A 19,815-nucleotide genomic window follows, 5' to 3' on the forward strand; every position below is an offset into this window, starting at 1 on the left:
CAAGACAATATTCCTCATCTTATGAAAAATGGAAAAATGCATGTAATAAAGATAAAGCATTTTTAAGTAAATATAGTATTAATATTTTAAATAGCCAACTTCTTACAAGTTGCATTTTATGTGGATATTTTTAAATAAGGCATTTGAAGTGTAAATGTAAAAGTGTAAAAGAGGAGGCCGTGACATGAACTGAATTTTTCACTGCTTCAACTCCGTTTTTAAAGACTGAACATAATATACATACAATAATATACATCTATACAACATAAAACTATGAAATAATAACAGCTTCATGTGTCTTTGGTTTTCCAGGCTACTCGTGCATCTACTCATGCAACTTTTAGTTTGTTCTGTTCTCGACAGACAGTGACTCTGTTTAATCGATTATACACGATTAATTGACATTTCATCAGAGATTGTTTGTGACAAGCTGTGGACATGCATTAAAGGAATAGTTCACCAAAAAGAAAAAAATGAAAATTTGCTGAAAATGAACTCACCCTCCGGCCATCCAAAAAGTAAATGAGTTTGTTTCTTCATCCAAACAGATTTGTAGAAATGTATACATTGCTTGCTCAGCAATGGATGCTCTGCAGTGAATGGGTGCCGTCAGAATGAGATTCAAAACAGCGTAATCCACACCACTCCAGTTCATCAGTTAACATCTTGTGAAGCCAAAAGTTGTAGGCCTTTATTTTAACCTCAAACCTCCACTTCTGGCCAAAATTTGAGTCCATAAAAGCACTTCCTCCGCTTTTTAAAAAAAAATGTATTAAGTCATGTGTGCCTTTCCAGAACATACCCATTCAACTGAATTTGCCACAGGTTACAAGCGACATGAATGCTCCAGAGCTAAATTTCGACTGTCCCAGAGAAGGGTTTAAATACTTCTGCAATAGAATCATTTAAGTTGTTTATTTTTAATTAAAACAAAGATGTCAAAAAAAAAAAAAAAAAAAAAAAAAAAAAATATATATATATATATATATATATATATATATATATATATATATATATATATATATATATATATATATATATATTAATCCATATATATGGAATGGAGATAAATATAAAAGTTCAAAGACACAATATACATTAATACGCCTACGTTTATGTATAATATAAATGCATCCATACATATCAAAATCAAATAGAAAGTTCAAAAGTCTTCAAAGTTTTTCCACTTTATTATTCATTAGGCTACATACTTTATTTTTCTGATACATACTGTCTATATAAATATTTCAGACAACAAAACCATAAAAATGGTTTTCTTATTAGTAAATGTACACTTATGAATTTGAAATTTGGTCAACAGTACAAGTAAATTAATTAATTCCAAAACTCTTCCTCTTGGTTATAATAGTAGAAGCCATAGAGTACAGGTCAAATCTATTGATCATGTGGTCCATATGATTGCAGGACGCGCATGCGCACTGTGCTTCTACATTCATCCATATAGGTACAACTCATAGCCAGACAATGAACGAGCGCTCGGATGGCAGAAGAGACACGAGCAGACACGTCGTTTTGAACCGGCACATCTCCCAGACGCTTTCTTCCCTCCGTTTACGTGATAAATGCTGAATAGCTGGCGGCGCGTCATGTAACGGAGGCCGCGCGAGGCGGAGAGGGCGACGCACGCACAGACGCCCGCGCGAGCGTTCATTACAAGGTAAATTCCGCTCTGATGGGGCTCGGCTCGGTCTGGCGTCGCTGATGTCGCCGCTTTTGGCCGCTGACAGGTGCAGACAGATTATATTTCTGATCCTGATAGTAAACCGGCTCCGTTTATTCACAATCTCTCGTCTGCATTGAGGATTTCACCCAGATATAAATCATATTGAATTGTTTTGTGTGACTTCTGAATGGTCCCTCATCAGTGTTGTCTTATCTTGGGTCATTGTTAGGTGATGGTTCATCATTTAAGATCATTCATTGTTTGGTCTGTTCCGGATCAGGATCTGGATGTTGGTTTGTTTGTCTGGCTGGGCCTTTTTTGGGCTGCTTTTGGGTTTCTGGACACGATTTTACAATGATTGCACACTGTCTTTATTAAAAGGTGTGTTGAATGCTACTGAGGTAGTACCATGGTACACTGATGCGGTTTACTATGGTACATCACAGTCAAAGGAGTTTCATCTGTCAAATGTGCAGCAGTACAGTAGATATTGTCTTTTGTTCAAGCTGACTTTTGTAGTTTGAAAATAAAAGATATATATAAAGGGAAATGCATCCTATGTGCACTTGTTTTTCTTTCTACCTATCATTTTTTATATCTTTTAGCCATGATCCAGGCATATTGTTAGATCCATGACGAAATTTCCACTCTTTAAAAGCATCATTTATATTTTTCACCTCATTATTGGACTGTTTTTCACTTTTATAGCTTACTCCTCAACAAGTCATATCAATATAAATAGTCGTTCATATTTAATTTTCTTAGGCAGAATACTGTAGATTTTGAAAAATGTAATTCTTGAAAGCATTTTATTGGATAAAAATTAGTTTACGCTCCAGAATGCAGGATGAGTCCTCGATATTTGGATCTGTTTTCCTAGAAGCGAAAATTTTAATGTGTGTGTATCCCGAGAATGTTTTTTTTTATGTTAGCATATAGATGACTTCAAAGCCACTTTATAAGGAACAAAACTCCAAGGTTATTAAAGGTATAGCTGGATTTCTACTCGTGTCAGTGTATAACACTTTGCATAGTGAACATCTGAAGCTATGTGATCGCTTTATGAGGAATGCAAGGACCAAATTAATAACTCCTTTGACTGAATAGATTTTTTCTTGTGATGAACGGTTTGAGATGTGTTCACTAACCCTTGACCACATGTTTGTGTGTGTGTTTAGGATGGATGTCGGAGCGCTTGCAGGCGGGGACGGTGTCCTGAGAAGAGCGGATTCGGTTGAAGGTGGACTTGAAATCGTGCCGCTGGAAATGTACGACTCAGCCAGAGCCAAGATAGAAGCAAACCTCCGCTGGTTGTTCGCTAAAGCGTATGGGGAAGGCAAGTGCATCTCTTTTCGGCAGTGCCTCTATTACAAACAGTGACACCCTTTGAATTTCAGTATCATCATTTTTATAGTTTCCTCCAAAGTTCCCCAAAACCATAGAAGTATCTTGTCCAAACAAAAACAAACACCACTTGGCGTTTATTTCTTAATTTGTGTTAGTAACAGATAGAAAAATTAGCAGTCTCATGTTTTTAATATGCTTTCATTATATATATTCTATAAAATTCTACTCACTGTATACATTTATGGATTAAATCAATAGTTGGGCTATCAATTAAAATTTAAAAACACCAATTATTTATCAATTTAAACAAATATTATTACATTAAAAACAAATAATTGCCACAATTGTGATTAAAAAAAAAAACACCAAATAGCAAATTATACAAATATTATAATGTTTGCATATTATAATATTCAATATTTTAGATTAATATTAAAAATTATAAGTAAAAAAAAATGATAGCCACAAGTTCTCATAGTCTTTCTGTACAATATAAAAATATATAAAAAAAATAAAATAAAGTTGAATATATATATACACACACACACACACACACACACATATATATATATATATATATATATATATATATATATATATTCATCTTTATTAAATTAAATACGTTAAAATAAAACCTTTATCAATAAAAAAATTATTTTTATTTTATTTAATTTTGTAATAATTAAAAAATATATATATATATATATATTATTGTTTCTTATTGGTGGACACTGTGTCCCGGGCAGAACGCACTCTTGTTTGGCCTGTGACTCCTGTTAAACTTCTTGCTTTGGATGCTGGCAGTGAGATGTGTTCACTGGCATGGAGAAATAGTTCTGAAGTAGCAGAAGGTGTGTGTGTTGGCATGAGAGTGTGTGTGTGTAGCTTCTTATTCAGCAGTTCTCACAGTTCACAGTGACCACTGCTCTAAACTGACCACGAGAGAGGTTTAGAAAGGACCTGGCTTTTGAGTTGAGCAGAGCCTTTGGAATAAGTGATTGTGATCGATGCCTGATCGAGGAAACTTACTGGATGTGTGTTTGAAAGGCAGGAGGAAGGTGATGGTGGTGGTGCGCGTGTGTGTTTTCCTCTAGCAGAGCGTCTTGAGTCTAATCAGGGGACAGAAATAACATGTGACATCACTAAGCTCATTTAGACTAAAGTTACAAATAATGGATGCATTGACATAGAAAAGTCTTATGTGATAACCATGTCAAGTACATGTTTTTTTACAATACACTGTTTCAAAGCAGCTTTACAGAAAATCAGGATGTTGATGTTTATAATATTATAATATCTTCATACCTTTTAGTTGCATTTAGCAGATTAGAGTTGGGCAGTTATACAGTATATACTGTATATATATTCAACTTTATATAAAAAGTAGAGCGAAAATAGTAAAGTTTTGTGATTTGGAAAAAAACATGTTGAGATTTGCTATATAGTAAATCTCTTTATACAGTTTGTGTATAGAATTTTTGATTTTAATACAATGTTAGTAATAAAAATGTAATTCATTTAAAAAATTACGTTTGAAATTAAAAGTATAGATGCAAGACTAGACCACAAAACCAGTCATAAGGTACATTTTCTGAAATTAAGATTTATATGTATAATCAGAAAGCTCTATAAATACTCTTTCCACTGATGCATGGTTTGTTAGGACTTCACTTTTTGGATATTTGGAATCTGAGGGTGCAATAAAATCAAATATATATATGATATATTTACACTAGGAACATGATCTGATATCCTAATGATTTTTGGCATAAAATATATATATTTTTAATTTAGAGCCACACAATGTATTTTTTGGCTATTGCTACAAAATATACCGATGTCTTATACTTAAGACTGCTTTTGTGCTCCAGGGTCACATGATATTTGTACAAATGTTTTATTTTAATATTCTGGGATATTTAAGAGTAATCTTCATCGCAAATGTTTTCATTGAAAAAGATGAAAAGTGTGTGGTTAAGATGCGTCTTCAAAAGAAAGTGGCACCGTGGTAATCTGATTCTGAATGGGGAGACATTTAGGGTACAACAGTACAACTGAACTGATTTCAGCAGGAACAATGTCTTGCAAAGAGTAAAAAAACACATGGGAAAATCTGGAAATGGAAAGGGACAAATCCAATTTAAACCGATTTGTCTCTTTCCACCTTAAAAATAAATCCCATACATTCCCTTCTGTCAAACATCCCACCAGTGCTGTATTTCTTTAGTGTTGTCTATGTAGGATTTGTCAAATGCACACTTCCATATGCGTGCGCACACACACACACACACGCACGCACACACACACTTCTCATATGAGACAGTCAGCCACCGTCAGCCAATCTTCCTCAGGCTTTAATCTGACTGGTTGATCTTTGACCTCCTCATTTAACAAAACCTTAGATTGACCCTTGGCAGAATGGGGAAAAAAATGCAAGCAAACAAACATTTGCCTGTAAGAGAGAAATAAACAATTTAGAGGAAAAAGTGTCATTTTTGTGCTTGCACTAATAATAAACTGTGAGGTTTCCACCTGCAGAGCTGTCAGCATCACCTAAAGCTGCTTATCTTGACCATGCTCTCTTCTCACGTCTGAATCAAATACATGAGGACAAGCACGCCAACAAGAGAAATAAACATCGTCTAGCTGTTTAGCAGTTAGCTGTAATTAGCTTAGCACTGAAGACGTGAATGTGTGATCACACTGAGACGCCGGACGTCGTGGCTCTCTGTGGAACTGTTTGGATTTGTTTTGTTTGATTCGGACGGAAAGATGTTCTCAAAATCACCTTTAGTTTTCTGTTTGTATAGAATTTCCACATCTTTGTCTTAGTCTTTTCCAAACAATCTGTCTACAGTTCCTACAGTCTGATTTGTCAAGTCTACACTTAGTTTATTTATTGTTAGATTATTTTTAGTTAAAGGTCACATTTTACCCAAAATGTAAAAAAAAAAGAGAGAGCGAGAAATTATATTTTTAATTTATAAATATATATAATTTAAGACAATTAAAATGCAGTATAATGGTAATATTTACATATATCATTATAATGATTATATAATGTTCATCATTATATATTATATAATTACTAGATATTTTTTTCCTAAAATATTTTTCTATATTATATCTATATAAAAAATTATTAGATTTTCTGAAATTATTACAATTTGTAAATACATAGGCATACATATGTATATACATATGCACACACATGCACACATAAATCCAATTTATCTACATTTGAATCTAAATAATAATTTAATAATAATCAATATGCCTTGATATTTTTAAGATTTTGAATGACATTTTATTTTTATATTTTATTTAAGTTTAAGTGATGTTTTGTCTATTGTTGTTATTATTTAAAAAAAGTTTTTAATTGTAGTTTTTTTTGTGCTTCAACGAAGTGCCTTGGTAACAAGCAGAAATAAAATAAGTTTATATAACACTAGTTTTTGTGTATTTTGTATAACTCTCTCTCTGTGTGTGTGTGTGTGTGTGTGTGTCAGAGCACATCCCGGCGGACCTGCGGGACCCGTTCTACAGGGATCAGTACTGCGTGGAGCACATCAAGCCCCCGGTGCTGTCTCTGCTGCTGTCCTCGGAGCTGTACTGCAGGGTGTGTGCGCTGCTGCTGAAGGGCGACCAGACGTCTGCGCTCCGCTCCCATCAGGACGTGATCCAGACGCTCGCACGCCGAGGGATGTGTGTCAGAGAAGCAGACGACACACCTGTCTCCTGCGACCACCTCTCCTCCACCCCCATTAAGATGGTGTGATTCCCACCTTTGACCCCTGACCTGAAGATAGTGGCCAGGTCACAGTGTGTCTAACAGAGTGCAGCAGTCCTCCTCCAGAAGGAAAATCACATTAGGTTTCAGGGGGGGGGGTTAGATGCATTAAGCAGTTCTGATTTCTCAACATGTAAAGTCACAGCAGTTTAGTTTTATTTATAGTTCTACAGTATATTATATATTTATTAGTATAGTTATAGTATTTCTCAGTGAATATTTATCAGCATTTATTATTTTCTTGAATCAGCTTTTATTTAACTTTTTTGTTTTTTTTTACCTATTATTTATATATAATTTAATTTCAGCTTCATTTCAGTTACCAAAAGTTTGTTTTAATACAATAACAACACCGATCCCAATGAAAAAAATAAAAACAAATAAAGAGCAGAAAAAATATGATTTATTATTTATTTATTCTTGTCAAAACAAAAATTTGGGTTTATTTGTATAAATTCAGAGACAAGTTCTATAAATAGCTTGAGTATTAGATTTCCACATTCAGGCAGGAATGAAATTGAGTTATTTCAGTCGTTTGATATAGACAGATGAATTCTCTCTCTGATCGACATTGATCAAAGTATTTTGTATATTTTTACAGAAAGGTTTATCCAATGCAAAATGTCCATATTATTTGATGAGATGATAACTGATGCCAATCCCTGGTTTAGAAATACACGTAGTGAGCTTATGTAATGGTAAATATAATGTTTAGCAATAAACTATAGTATTATAATTTTATAGAATTAAATATAATATAATATGTATGTATGTATGTATATATATGTATGTGTGTGTGTGTGTATATGTGTATATATATATATATATATATATAGAATATTTTTAGAAAATTATATATAAAACATAAATGTACATATGTATATATTATTAAAATATGCAGTTTTAATCAACTACTTTAAACCTGTAAAAAAGTATTGTTCTAGTATTCAATAATTTTTTTTTTTTTACATGTATATTTACAGTATTTACATTTATTCTGACCAAAATCACTGAAACACATATCAAAACACCTTAATGTCTTCCAGATTTTTAATTTCCCAGCAGTATTATTTTAGTATTATTTATATACTATTACATTATTTATTAATGTGTTAAATTAGCTATATATATTTTTTGGTTTGTTTTTTATAATTATTATTTTTTTCAAAATATTTTTTTTTACTTTATTGTTATTGAAGTTTTTGTCTTAAAGTAATTTTAGTACTTTAACTTAAACATATTTATTTCAGTAATTTGCCAAGGCACCATTTACATTTTTTGTCTACATGTTTTAAAGTTTAAGCTCTCCAGCCAATTGTTTATTTTAGCTTTTTTTTTTTTTTTTTTTTTTTTTTTTAAGCTTTGTTTCAATTACTAACAAAAAAATTATTTGTAAGCAATATAACACCACTGCTTCCCAGCATGCTACTGTTTGAAATGATTGCATTCTGCCTTGTTTCACAGTATTGTAGTATTGTGAATATTGTTGTTATACGTATGCAGACTCCTGTATTCCGCTCTTCTTGTTTTGTGTGTGTGTGTGTGTGTGTGTGTGTAGAGTTCTCATATCCTGCTGATAGACGCTCTGATGATGGCGTATACGCTGGAGATGATGGCTACAGAGCGAGTTGTGGCCAGTGTCAAGCGCTTCTCCTCCTTCTGCGCCTCTAAAGAGCTTCCCTTCGACGTGGAGGACACCATGCTGTTCTGGATCAACAAGGTCAGCGTTTCTTTCCTTTAATCAGGACATTGCAGTATAAATATGATATTAGTTTCTTGCACCAAGCATGTTATATTTTGTTTTTCACTGTCATTTTCATTCTCTCTTTCTGAGCCTTAGAAATAAATGTTATTTTGCTACTGTGCCTTTAAGACATTTGATCGTTTGTTAAAATGAAAGAAACTGTAATATATATATTACTTTCAAGGTTAGAATGGCATAAAAAGCTTTATGATTTTTCTTTTTTCAGGATTTTTTTGTTCAGGAGTTCATTCAAAATAAAAATCTTATGTAGCAATAGAAATATATTTAATGTCCCTGAACTGAAATAAAAACTGAAATAACAATGTATAAAAAAGAAAAAAAGACACTACTAAAGTCAAAAACGCACACAAAAAAAACAATTTTTTTTTACTAAAATTCAAATGAAACAGAAAATCTAACAATACAAATAAATATTAATAAAAACTAAAAAAGTATCTCAATGATATTAAAAATCTCTGGGAAACTAAACCTCTAAACTCTACTTGTATTGTTTTGAATATTGTTTCAGATTTTTTTTATCACCAGTTAAACAAAAATATTTGAGAAGTGACCTACCTCATTCAAAAGACGTGAAAGAATAGGAAGTTAGCCCAAAAACGTTTGTTTGTGGATAAAAATGACCAAACAGAATGTAAAAAAATTAGGGTATATTCCTTAGACTTACTGGAAGTAGCAACAAATATCTTCTGAATTATTTCACAAGACGAAAATGAGTCTTTTATTGATTCATTCTCACCAATAAAGTGGAGTATTTTGCCCAGACATCTGATAGGTCACATGTCGTATCCTAATCTTGTCAGTTCCAGTCTGTCGAGTGTTTTCACAGTATCTCAGACTGATCTGTGTGTGTTTGTGTGCTGCAGGTGATTCTGAAGACGAGAGAGCTCTCCGAGAAGGAGCTCAAGATCAAACAGCCGCTCTTGGATTCGCCGTGCCATCAGAAGGTCTGACCAATCACGAGTCTCCAAACCATCTGCTAGTCAAGCAGCACCACCAGTGTTAGCATGCAGGCCTGAGTTCTCCGCTTCGATTAGTAGCTGTGCATTTTACTACAGTTTAACCCTGTTCTCTGATCAGACTGCATTCATCTAGATCTGATCCGTCTCTTCTACTTCCACCTCTTTCTCTGCTCGACGTTTAACCTTTATACTCTTCCTGTTTGTCACTCTTGTCCTGCCCCTTCCTGTCGGATAGTCCCCCTCAAAATGGTACTGGAAGCTCGTGCCTGTAAGTGCCACAGCGCCCCCTGCGTCCGTCATGTCACGCTGCGGGAAAAGCTAGACTAGATGTTGTGTGTGTGTGTTATGTGCATCTCATGCATTCATCCGTCTGTCCATCTCTCTCTCTCTCGTTTTGTGTCTGTCTGTCTCAGCCTGATCTCATGAACGCTTTGGCCCATTGCATGCTGGAGCCGGTGGAGTTCTCTCGTGTGGTACAGTACTCATGCTCTCTCACATACACATACCCGAGGTCTGCACCGACCCAAACCCACTGCTTTTTTTTTTTCAGTCCTTTCGGGTCTCAAATTGACTAGAAGACAACTTACACACACTCTTAGATACTTCTCTCTTCCATGCATCCATCTCTTTTCATGCATCCACACATCCAACCGTTCTAAACTGTATACTATTATATAAAATACTATTATATCAAATTTTACACACATTTTTTATTTTAAGATTTTGTTTATATGTAATTAAACTAATAGTAACTGTACATGTTTTATTTACATGTATATGTTTGCACAAACATTTTTATAATTAATTTATATTTAATCATTATAATTTATATAAAATACAGTGTGCGTATATATACACAATTATTTATTATGGTCGATTATAATATATAATAATTTTATTTAAATATACTAATCTTTTTACTAATTTTGCTATTTTAGTTGCATTGAGATACTGTTAAAATTCAGATCAATATTAGGTTTTTATTTTATATTTCATTTAAATTTTAGTAATTTTTGTTGTTTTGTCTTTTTTTTTTTTACAGTTTTGTTTATTTTACATATGTAAAGTAGTTTCAAAAATTTATTTCATTTAGTTATTTTTATTTAAATGTTAAACTAAATTAAAATGTGATACATTGAGAAAAATATCTATAATTATCTATAAATATCTATAATAATAATCTATATTTCTGCTGTCAAACGATTAATTGCATCCAAATTAAACGTTTTTGTTTGCATAATATGTGTGTGTTCTGTGTATATTATGTATATATACATACAAACACATACAGTGTATATTTTGAAAATATTTACATGTATTTAAGTCTATTTATATAATTTATAAATAAATATATTTAAAATAAAAACTTTTTTAATACATGCATGTGTGTATTTAAATATAAATAATAAATATACACCGCACACATACATGTATTATGTAAACAAAAGCTTATTTTGGATGCGATTTAATAGTTTGACACCACTACTATATATAGTTAACTAAAAACATGAGAAACATGTACTCACACACACAAAATGTTAACATAATTTTGAATGAAATTCATTGGCATGTAAGAAACCGCTATAACATGCAACACATTCCACACATATGGAGGTAATTTTGCATGAAAATAATATTTTTTATTTAATCCTCTGGAAATGAAAATCCTGTCATCTGTATGTATCGTAAGCATGCAAAAATTGGATTGGATTGTTGTGCTTTAATACAAACCTCTGTGTTTTTTAAGTTGTATGATGCTTCTTAAGTAAAAACGGTATTTAAACAGTAGGAACAAAAGCATGTTTTTGGAGTAACATGAGTTTGATTAATTGATGATAGGATTTTCATTTCTCATAGAAGGGTCGTATTTAAAGTGAGCGAGAAACTGTTTGTGTGTGATCTGTGTTCGATGCTTTGTAAGCCCCTGCCTGTTCTCTCTCAGGTACGGTATCGTCGAGAGCACCTGTCCGGCCGGCCGTTCCCACACCTGGCTGTGATGGAGGATCTGATGAAGGATGTTTGTGATGGCAAGGCTCTGCTAGCGCTCATTCACTTCTACTGCCCTGAATACATGAGGCTAGATGGTATATAGACACAGAAATGAGCAGAATAATCATGTTAATTCATTATGTAAATTGTTGCAATCTATTCAACTCCACAGTTTAAATCTTCTTTGGTGAATAGAAAGTTTAAAGAATGTAGCATGCATTTGAAATAGAAGTAGCCTACTTTGTAACATAATAAATGTCTTTTCTATTAGATATTTGTCTGAAGGAGGTGCCGTCTCTGTCGGACAGCATTTATAACATCCATCTACTTCGGGAGTTTTCTAACGAATACCTGAACAGGTGTTTTTACCTGCACACTGAAGACCTGCTCTACGGCCCGCCGGTGCTGAAGGTTTGTACTGACATACTTAAAAAAAAATATATATAATGATAATAATATTTATCCAATTAATCTAATTGGCATGTAAAGTATGTGCACATCATGGTCTATTTTGTTTTACTGCCTTTAATATATGCTTATCTGAATAATAATTAAAAAAATAATTGAATAATAATAATTGTAGTATATATTTACTGCATATAATCTACAATTATCAATAATAGTTTTTTTATTTAAATAAAAGTGAAATAAAATCAAAAACAAATATTGAATTTGAAGTACAACAATTACTAAAACAAAAACTGAAATGAAAATAATTTAAAGCCCATTTTTTTTACGTTTGATTAAATAATAAAATTATTCTATTTTAATATGTATTTATTTCATATAAACAAAGTATTAATAACATTTTTAAATTGAATTAAATCTGAAATAAAAGTAAATATAAATATTGAATATGAAGTACTTAAATTACTAAAACAAAAACTTAAATAAAAATAAAAGCCACATAGAAATATAAAACCATAACAAAAGGGCAAAAGCACATAAAAAAATTAAAACTAAAATTAAAACTAAAACTGAATATAAAAAATGATTGCTCAAAATATCAATAACTAGTTATAATATATAAATAATTAAAATAGATTATTTTAATTAGACAAATTAAATGGTAAAGTATTTGTACATCATTGTCATATTTGTTATAATGTCTTTAATATATGCAGATTTTAATTACAGTTAATTTAATAACACAATAATTTCTGTTTTAGTACAGTATATATTTACTGTAAACTATGTATTTGTAGTAAACAAAGTTTAATTACTTTTTGAGAATAATAAAAGTTACAAAAGTATGTAAATCTTGTGCATTACAGTCTTTGACTTGTTCTTGTTCCTCCAGCATAACGTGATGGTTTTCATTGCTGAGCTCTTTTGGTGGTTTGAAGTAGTGAAGCCGGACTTCGTAAAGCCAAGAGACCTTCAAGAGATTAAAGATGGCAAGAATCCAGTCTTTAAAGCTCACTAAATTTAAATCCAAAAATGTCCATCTCATGATTCATTAACTCTTTTATTTAAATGCTGTGTTGTGATTGACAACTCATTGCTCCGATCTGACAGTGAGAGCGTCTTTCCAGCCAAAGAGTCCCCGCCTTCATGTGCCCATATCCAGTGCCACCAAGCGAAGCTTCTTAACTCCCTCTCCTTCAGCCGACTCGCTGGCGACAGCTGCCACTCCTGGGGGCTGTATGCGGTATTACTTGCACCCTGAGGAGTCCTTGTCTGTGTACGTCTGTTTGAAGAACCTGGTGATCTGTTGCACACTGCAGTACATATTTTGCATTACATTGATTGTTTTATAAAACCAGTATTTGATTTTCAGAACAAACAGAAGCCCCTCCCATAGCCCCTCCCACCCGCTCCTCCCACTGCGGCAGAGACCACAGAAGCCCAATCAGGTGGAGGAGAATTCAGGTAACTACATCTTCTAATCAAACTGTTGGCAATATTCACATATTGCACTTAAATCAATAAAATGTATTAAACTGAACAGTTGATACTCTATTTTTTCATCTTTCTCTATCATTCTGTGAGCAGAGCTCAGGAACAGGTCAAACTCTTTGTCCCGTAAGGATGGACTCATGCTTGGATCACAGTTTGCCTGGACAGAACGTAAACAAAGGTTAGGGTCAGGTCAAATGTTTTCGCTATAACTAAAACTATACATTTTTTTTGTAGTAGCTAGGTAGCATTATTTATTCTGATATTTGGCTTTATTTCAAAATATTTTATGATATTTTATATGTAATACTTGCTCTGGCAACAACCGGTAACTGAAATAAAATAAGTAAAATAAATTAACAAGTACTAAAATTTCTAAAATCAAAATATATTAAAGACAAATAGGAAAAAAAACTAATAGAAATGACAAAAGCACATAACAAAAAAAATAATTAAAATTAAAAACTGAAAATTTACAAAGAAATGCTTATTCAAAATAAATACTGTAATAAATAAATAAATAAATAAAATTATATGAAAATTATTTAATTATCTTTTTTGGAAATCCAGGAAATTAAATACAAATGAAAGCTACTTTATTTCTTATATAGTTTATCTAATATAATTATTTTCTCCTTTTATTTGAAAATTACTAAATCTCTATGGCTTTACAACAGCCCAGTTCTCGAATGAATGACTAACACATTCAAATCAAAACTGTTTTCTCAGGCCCATCTCTCAGATGGAGATGGATTGGGAACGTGTATGTGGCGATAATATCAGCTTGGCTCGCTCCATAAGCAAGGACAGCTTAGCTTCCAACGTCATCTCCATCACTCCACGACACCACATCAACGGCCAGCCCCTCCCCCAGACACATCACTATGGCGACCAGGAGGAAGAGGAGGAGCTACTGGCTGTGATTAACACAGAGGGCGTGTCTGCATCCAGAGACACCCGAACCGAGGGTTTCTTCTTGGAACCATTGCAACCTGCGGCTCTACGACCAAATAAGGAGAAAACAGGGGTTAGTAAGTGGGAGGAGAGTGGAGAGGGGCGGAGTCAGGGACGCCAGGGCACATATACGCCCACAGAATGCACTCTCAACCGTACATTTACGCCGATTGGTAGCATAGAGCAAGAAAGCTCTCGAGCACAATCTCCCGGAAGCTTCTTGCTGCAGGACGATGCAGAGTGTGTGCGGGATAGTCCGCTCGGAGGATGGGAGGACATCGCCTCAGATTCAGAGTTTGAGGAAGATGATGAAATAGAGGTCCAAGAGCTTTCCAAAGTTGTTCTGATGCAAGCTGGGAGGAAATGCATGGGACTCGGAGAGGAAAAGGAGTCTGTGAAACTGCGCGAGGACGTTTGCTTGAGCGAACGGGATGATAAAGAAGGCGCGAGTGGAAGCGCGAGTCCTTGTCCCAGCATGTTGTCGCAGGCCAGCAGCACGTCGACTGGCACTGGCCGCATGACAAGCTTCGCAGAACGCCGTAGACATAAAGTCGGATTCCCCGATGGTTGCTACAGCACCGGGAGCTCGCAGGCAACCACTCCTGATAAATCCGAAAGCGTACAGTTCCCTTCGGATGCGAGTCCGGGAACGCCAGGTGGCCGACCTGGCCTCGCTTCCGAACTTGTACACCTTCGCATGCAGCTGGAGGAGAAACGACGCTCTATTGAAATGCAGAAAAAGAAGATGGAGAACCTTTCGGCTCGGAAACGGCTGCAGCTGGGAAAAGCGGCGTTCTTGCATGTCGTTAAAAAGGGGAGGAGCGACACACTGCCACACCCACTTAAAACGGTTATTGGGTTTAAAGAGAAAACGCTTGCAAAGGACGACTCCTGCGTTGAGATTCTGAAGCCCAAGGAAAAAACATGGATAGTAAAGATACGCTGGTAGAGGAGGATAAGGACAATCGTTTGAGTGTAGCAGGAGGGGGCGGGGCTTCGGATGATGTGGGCGGAGAACCAGATCTCGGCGAATGTAGCCATTCCATTGAGCTCCTGAACGAAGCCATCGGAGCGATACAGCAGCAAATGATGCAGCTGTCTCTCCAGCAGGACTTGCTCATAAAACAGGCCACCCAGTCCCCACAGGAAACCAAACCGAGCACTGTGCCCCCCTTAAACGAACACCCACCAGAGCAACCTGAGACTAAGTCGCGCCTTACCGTACAGTTCACAGAAACCCTTTCCACCGCAACCAAACGTCCTCCCAGGCTCAGCTCGAGTCATACAGCACGGAAGAAACCTAGCGACCTCAAACTGAGCAAAGATGCAAACATTCGTCCAGCGGTGAAAGCAAGCACTCTGACACCGGGAGGCAGGACCCCCCGGGCTGAGAATGAGGATGAGGGCGGAGCTAAAGAGGGTGGGCGTGGCTCAAAAGGAATTATTCGCAATACTCCATTCAGACTGCAGGACACCGCAAACCGGCACGTCGACAGCCTTAACTTGCCCCAAAATGAGCTCCCCCTGCTGGAACCATCACCTGTCAATCAAACCCGGGAACGGAGCGATACCAGTGGCTCTGGAAAAGAGAATGTTCCGGTTCTGTCCGAGGAAAACCGAACGAAAGCACAGCTGATTGAAGTGGACCTATCTGACCTGGCTGAACCGGCTGAAACTAGCACAGAACCTGATGGGGAACAGAAAAACGGACTGGGCTTCTTCTTTAAGGTACCAGAGCATTTGTGAGATTATGATGATGATGATTATTATTATTATATATTTTAAATCTATTATTATAATATGATTTTATCTGTTTGTGTGCTATATTGCATTGTAAAAAAAAAAGTATTTTTAATGCATTATTATTATTATCATTACTTTTATAAGATCTAAGAAGAGTGGGTTAATATGATATATTTGTAATGTATTATTATTATTACTATTATTATTTAAAAGTTTCTAAATGTATTATTATAATATGATTTATCTGTTACTTATGCATTATTAAATTTATTCTGATTATACCTCTATGTTGTTCAATGTGATTTTATCTATATATATTTTTTTTTTTAATGGTTTAGTTTTTGTTTTATTGGATGTTTATTCATTTTTATTAAGAAATAAAGCTTTATTTACTGAACATTGTCTAATACAATTTTACTGTCGCTAGCATTTCTTTAAAGGCCATAAGAATGTGAAAAGGCAGCAATGATCGATAATTTAATAAATGTTTTAATTAAATAAAATTGCAGTATAAAATTGTTAATATAAATGATTTTGTTCACAATTGCAAATTATGTTTTCTTTTATTTACTTGTCACATCTTGCCTGACTGATTTTATTCATTATATGAAATTAAAACCAATGTCTCCTATTTCTGTATGCAGGATGATCAGAAAGCAGAGGATGAGCTGGCTAAGAAGAGGGCTGCATTCCTCCTCAAACAGCAGCGTAAGGCCGAAGAGGCGCGAATACGTAAGCAGCAGCTGGAGGCGGAGTCAGAGCTAAAGCGAGATGAAGCCAGGTATCAGTCACAGTCAATCCAGTGCGTCTTTAAATACTGTAGAAGGGCTGTTGCAGATACATTTGATGTCATTTGTGTTTTTTCGTGTCAGACGAAAAGCTGAGGAAGAACGTGTGCGTAAAGAGGAAGAAAAGACTCGCAGGGAGCTGATCAAACAGGAGTATCTGCGCAGGAAGCAGCAAGAACTTCTGGAAGAACAGGGTGTGACCAAACCACGCCCACGTAACAGGAGGCCCCGCCCTAAATCACTGCATCGCACTGAATATTCCTGTTCTGCTCGTGAGAAAGCTTTTCTTTTAATGTGCCATATTTCTGACTTGACATGCCTGAATTTGTGCATCTATACATGCAACATTTGATTTTACCATCACTCCTCCTCTCTCCAGCGGTTAGTCTTTGTTCTGCTCCCTCCGGATCGTCTCTCTCATTGGGCTCTGCTGCTACTGACGGTGACAGTGTGGCGTCAGGAGGGGACAGTTCTCACAGGTGAGAGTATTTTTATTCTTAAATTTTTAAATGCATTCTTTTATTTTTATTAATTTATTAATTTGTTTATTAATATTTATTGTTAATTTTAATTATTGTTAATTATTATATTAACTTTTTGTTTTTATTTATTTAGATATTTTAGTTCATTGCACTTCGAGTTGACGGATACACACTAGTTACTTCAGAGCAATAATTTTTTTTGTGTGTATATATTTTTATATATCTTTCTTAGTTAATTTTTTTATGTTTTTAATTTATATATTTTAGTTATTAATGAATTTTTTTTTACAAAATATTGTATTTATGCTTAATGCATTACAAGTCATAATATTTTTATATGTATTTGTCAGCCGTTTAAACTCATATCTACAGTTATCAGATTGTAATAACACAGAATTCCGGAATGTGTGTTGTAGGGGGGAATCTGTGGACTCTTTTCCCATACTGAGCCGAAATGCGAGCAGGAACATGGAACGAGACTGGGACAATGGCTCATCAGCCTCATCTATCACATCTGTAGCAGAATACAACGGTGAGACATACATTTTACAGCTCTTCTTGAATGTGTAAATTAAATAATGAATTATGGTTTTGTGTTCACTCAGCCAAACTAAATAAACATTTCAGCACCATTAACTCAGTTTGTTTCTTCTTTCTGTCCTCAGGACCCAGATTATTTAAGGAGCCTAGTGCAAAGTCCAATAAACCGATCATCCAGAATGCCATCGCTCACTGCTGTCTTGCAGGAAAAGTCAATGAAGCCCAGAAGAATGCCCTTCTGGAGGTGAGTGCACTTTCTTTGACAAACTACTTATGCAATACATTTTATGCATTCTGTGCATAGTATATTTGCATGATAGAATAGATAGATAGATAGTTAGATAATTTACTATCAAGACAGTATTGCATATTAAACAAAGTAAAAAATGTCAAATTTGTTGACACCGACTTACATCTATATTTATGTGTATATACAGCTGTATTTGTTTGAGCATGTAATAAATCACTGCCATAACTCCACAGGAAATCGAGCGGTGTGAATCCAACCACCTGATAATCCTTTTCCGTGATGGTGGATGTCAGTTTAGGGCGCTGTACATATATTCTCCTGAAACAGAGGAGATCGTCAAGCTCAAAGGCACGGGACCTCGTGCCATCAGCCGCAAAATGATCGACAGACTCTACAAATACAGCTCCGACCGCAAGCAGTTCACCGTCATCCCCGCCAAGTCCGTGTCGGTCAGCGTAGACGCTCTCACCATCCACGGCCACCTGTGGCAGGTCAAGCGGCCGAGCACGTCAAAGAGAACATGATACAGCTTCCCATTGGCATATCAGATCCCACTGCTGTTGTCTGATTGGCTACTGGGTTGGTCTCTTAAACTGTCGTTTTTCTAATGATCAGGCCTCCTAATATTCTATTGGTCCACTAGACTCCTGAATTCCTATTGGCTCACCAGCTGTCGTGCTTCTATTGGCAACTGAGCTGCTTGTACACAGGCAGAGCTGAGGAAGTCAGAAGTGGGTGGAGCTTAATGTTTGATTGACAGAGCTAATGAATGTGTTTTATGATTACATCAGTGTTGTTTTTTTTAAGCAGGAATCTGCATATGACTTTTTTTTTTTTTTTTTTTTACTATAGTATTAATTTACACAGGGAACAAAAGACGACACTCCCACTACTTGAACTATGAATTATGGTTGCTAACGATAAACGGACACATGCCAATATGTCTACTAGCACGTCCGTTTTTTTGCATTTCTCATACCTCTTCATATGCTGCTTTTCATACATGAAACTTACTTAAGCAGTGCGATGCAATGAACATGTGACAAGGGATCTGTGTATGTGTGTGTGTGTGTGTGTGTGTGTGTGTAGGTGTTGACCTCTTCGTGGTTTTAAAATATTTTATCATGAAATGCTTCCATGTTATCCATCTTTTCTTTTCTCCATGTATTCACACTGGCTGCTGACAATATTAATGTACTTGTCTTTAGTATGCACTCCAGAGACTCCTGTGAGCAGGGCTTTCTGTTGTATATGTTTGGATTGTACAAAACTTTTCTTTATCAGCCTATTATTATTATTATTATTTACCATATATTTTTAAAGAAGAACACTGAAATTTAATAAAATATACAACCAAAATGCTGCGTTGATTGTGGTGTAATTTAAGCAATCTGTCCAAAATAGAAATAAAACATTTCCTTAATCTTCATGAACTTAACACTCTTTTTTTTTTTTTAGAGGGGCAGCAAACTGATCAAAGATCATACACATATTCCTCTCAGACTAGTTTTTGGTCCATTCTGAAGTCTGTTACTGCTGTGAAATTAAAATACTATTAAAACATCTCAGTATAACCTAACGTAACCCTCCATTATGCTTAACAAGCAAGCCTGGCTTGGGCTTAA

The 19,815-nt window shown here is 35.0% G+C and overlaps 1 protein-coding gene across 1 annotated transcript; it reads left to right on the forward strand.

Moving 5' to 3' along the window:
* Positions 1 to 1,460: 1,460 nt before the first annotated feature.
* Positions 1,461 to 19,715, forward strand: LOC113038943 (calmodulin-regulated spectrin-associated protein 1-B-like). The gene is given in 20 exon segments (XM_026196755.1): positions 1,461 to 1,678; positions 2,863 to 3,020; positions 6,541 to 6,803; positions 8,380 to 8,541; positions 9,450 to 9,530; positions 9,959 to 10,018; positions 11,488 to 11,629; positions 11,806 to 11,945; positions 12,835 to 12,931; positions 13,053 to 13,218; positions 13,315 to 13,406; positions 13,530 to 13,614; positions 14,163 to 15,303; positions 15,306 to 16,115; positions 16,775 to 16,911; positions 17,003 to 17,190; positions 17,298 to 17,397; positions 17,817 to 17,932; positions 18,066 to 18,184; positions 18,424 to 19,715. Coding segments are annotated over 19 exon segments (4,347 nt in total). The 5' UTR covers positions 1,461 to 1,678; position 2,863; the 3' UTR covers positions 18,715 to 19,715.
* The last annotated feature ends 100 nt before the right edge of the window (positions 19,716 to 19,815 follow it).

Source organism: Carassius auratus, chromosome 21 (genome assembly GCF_003368295.1).
Source record: "Carassius auratus strain Wakin chromosome 21, ASM336829v1, whole genome shotgun sequence".
Classification (NCBI taxonomy): domain Eukaryota; kingdom Metazoa; phylum Chordata; class Actinopteri; order Cypriniformes; family Cyprinidae; genus Carassius; species Carassius auratus.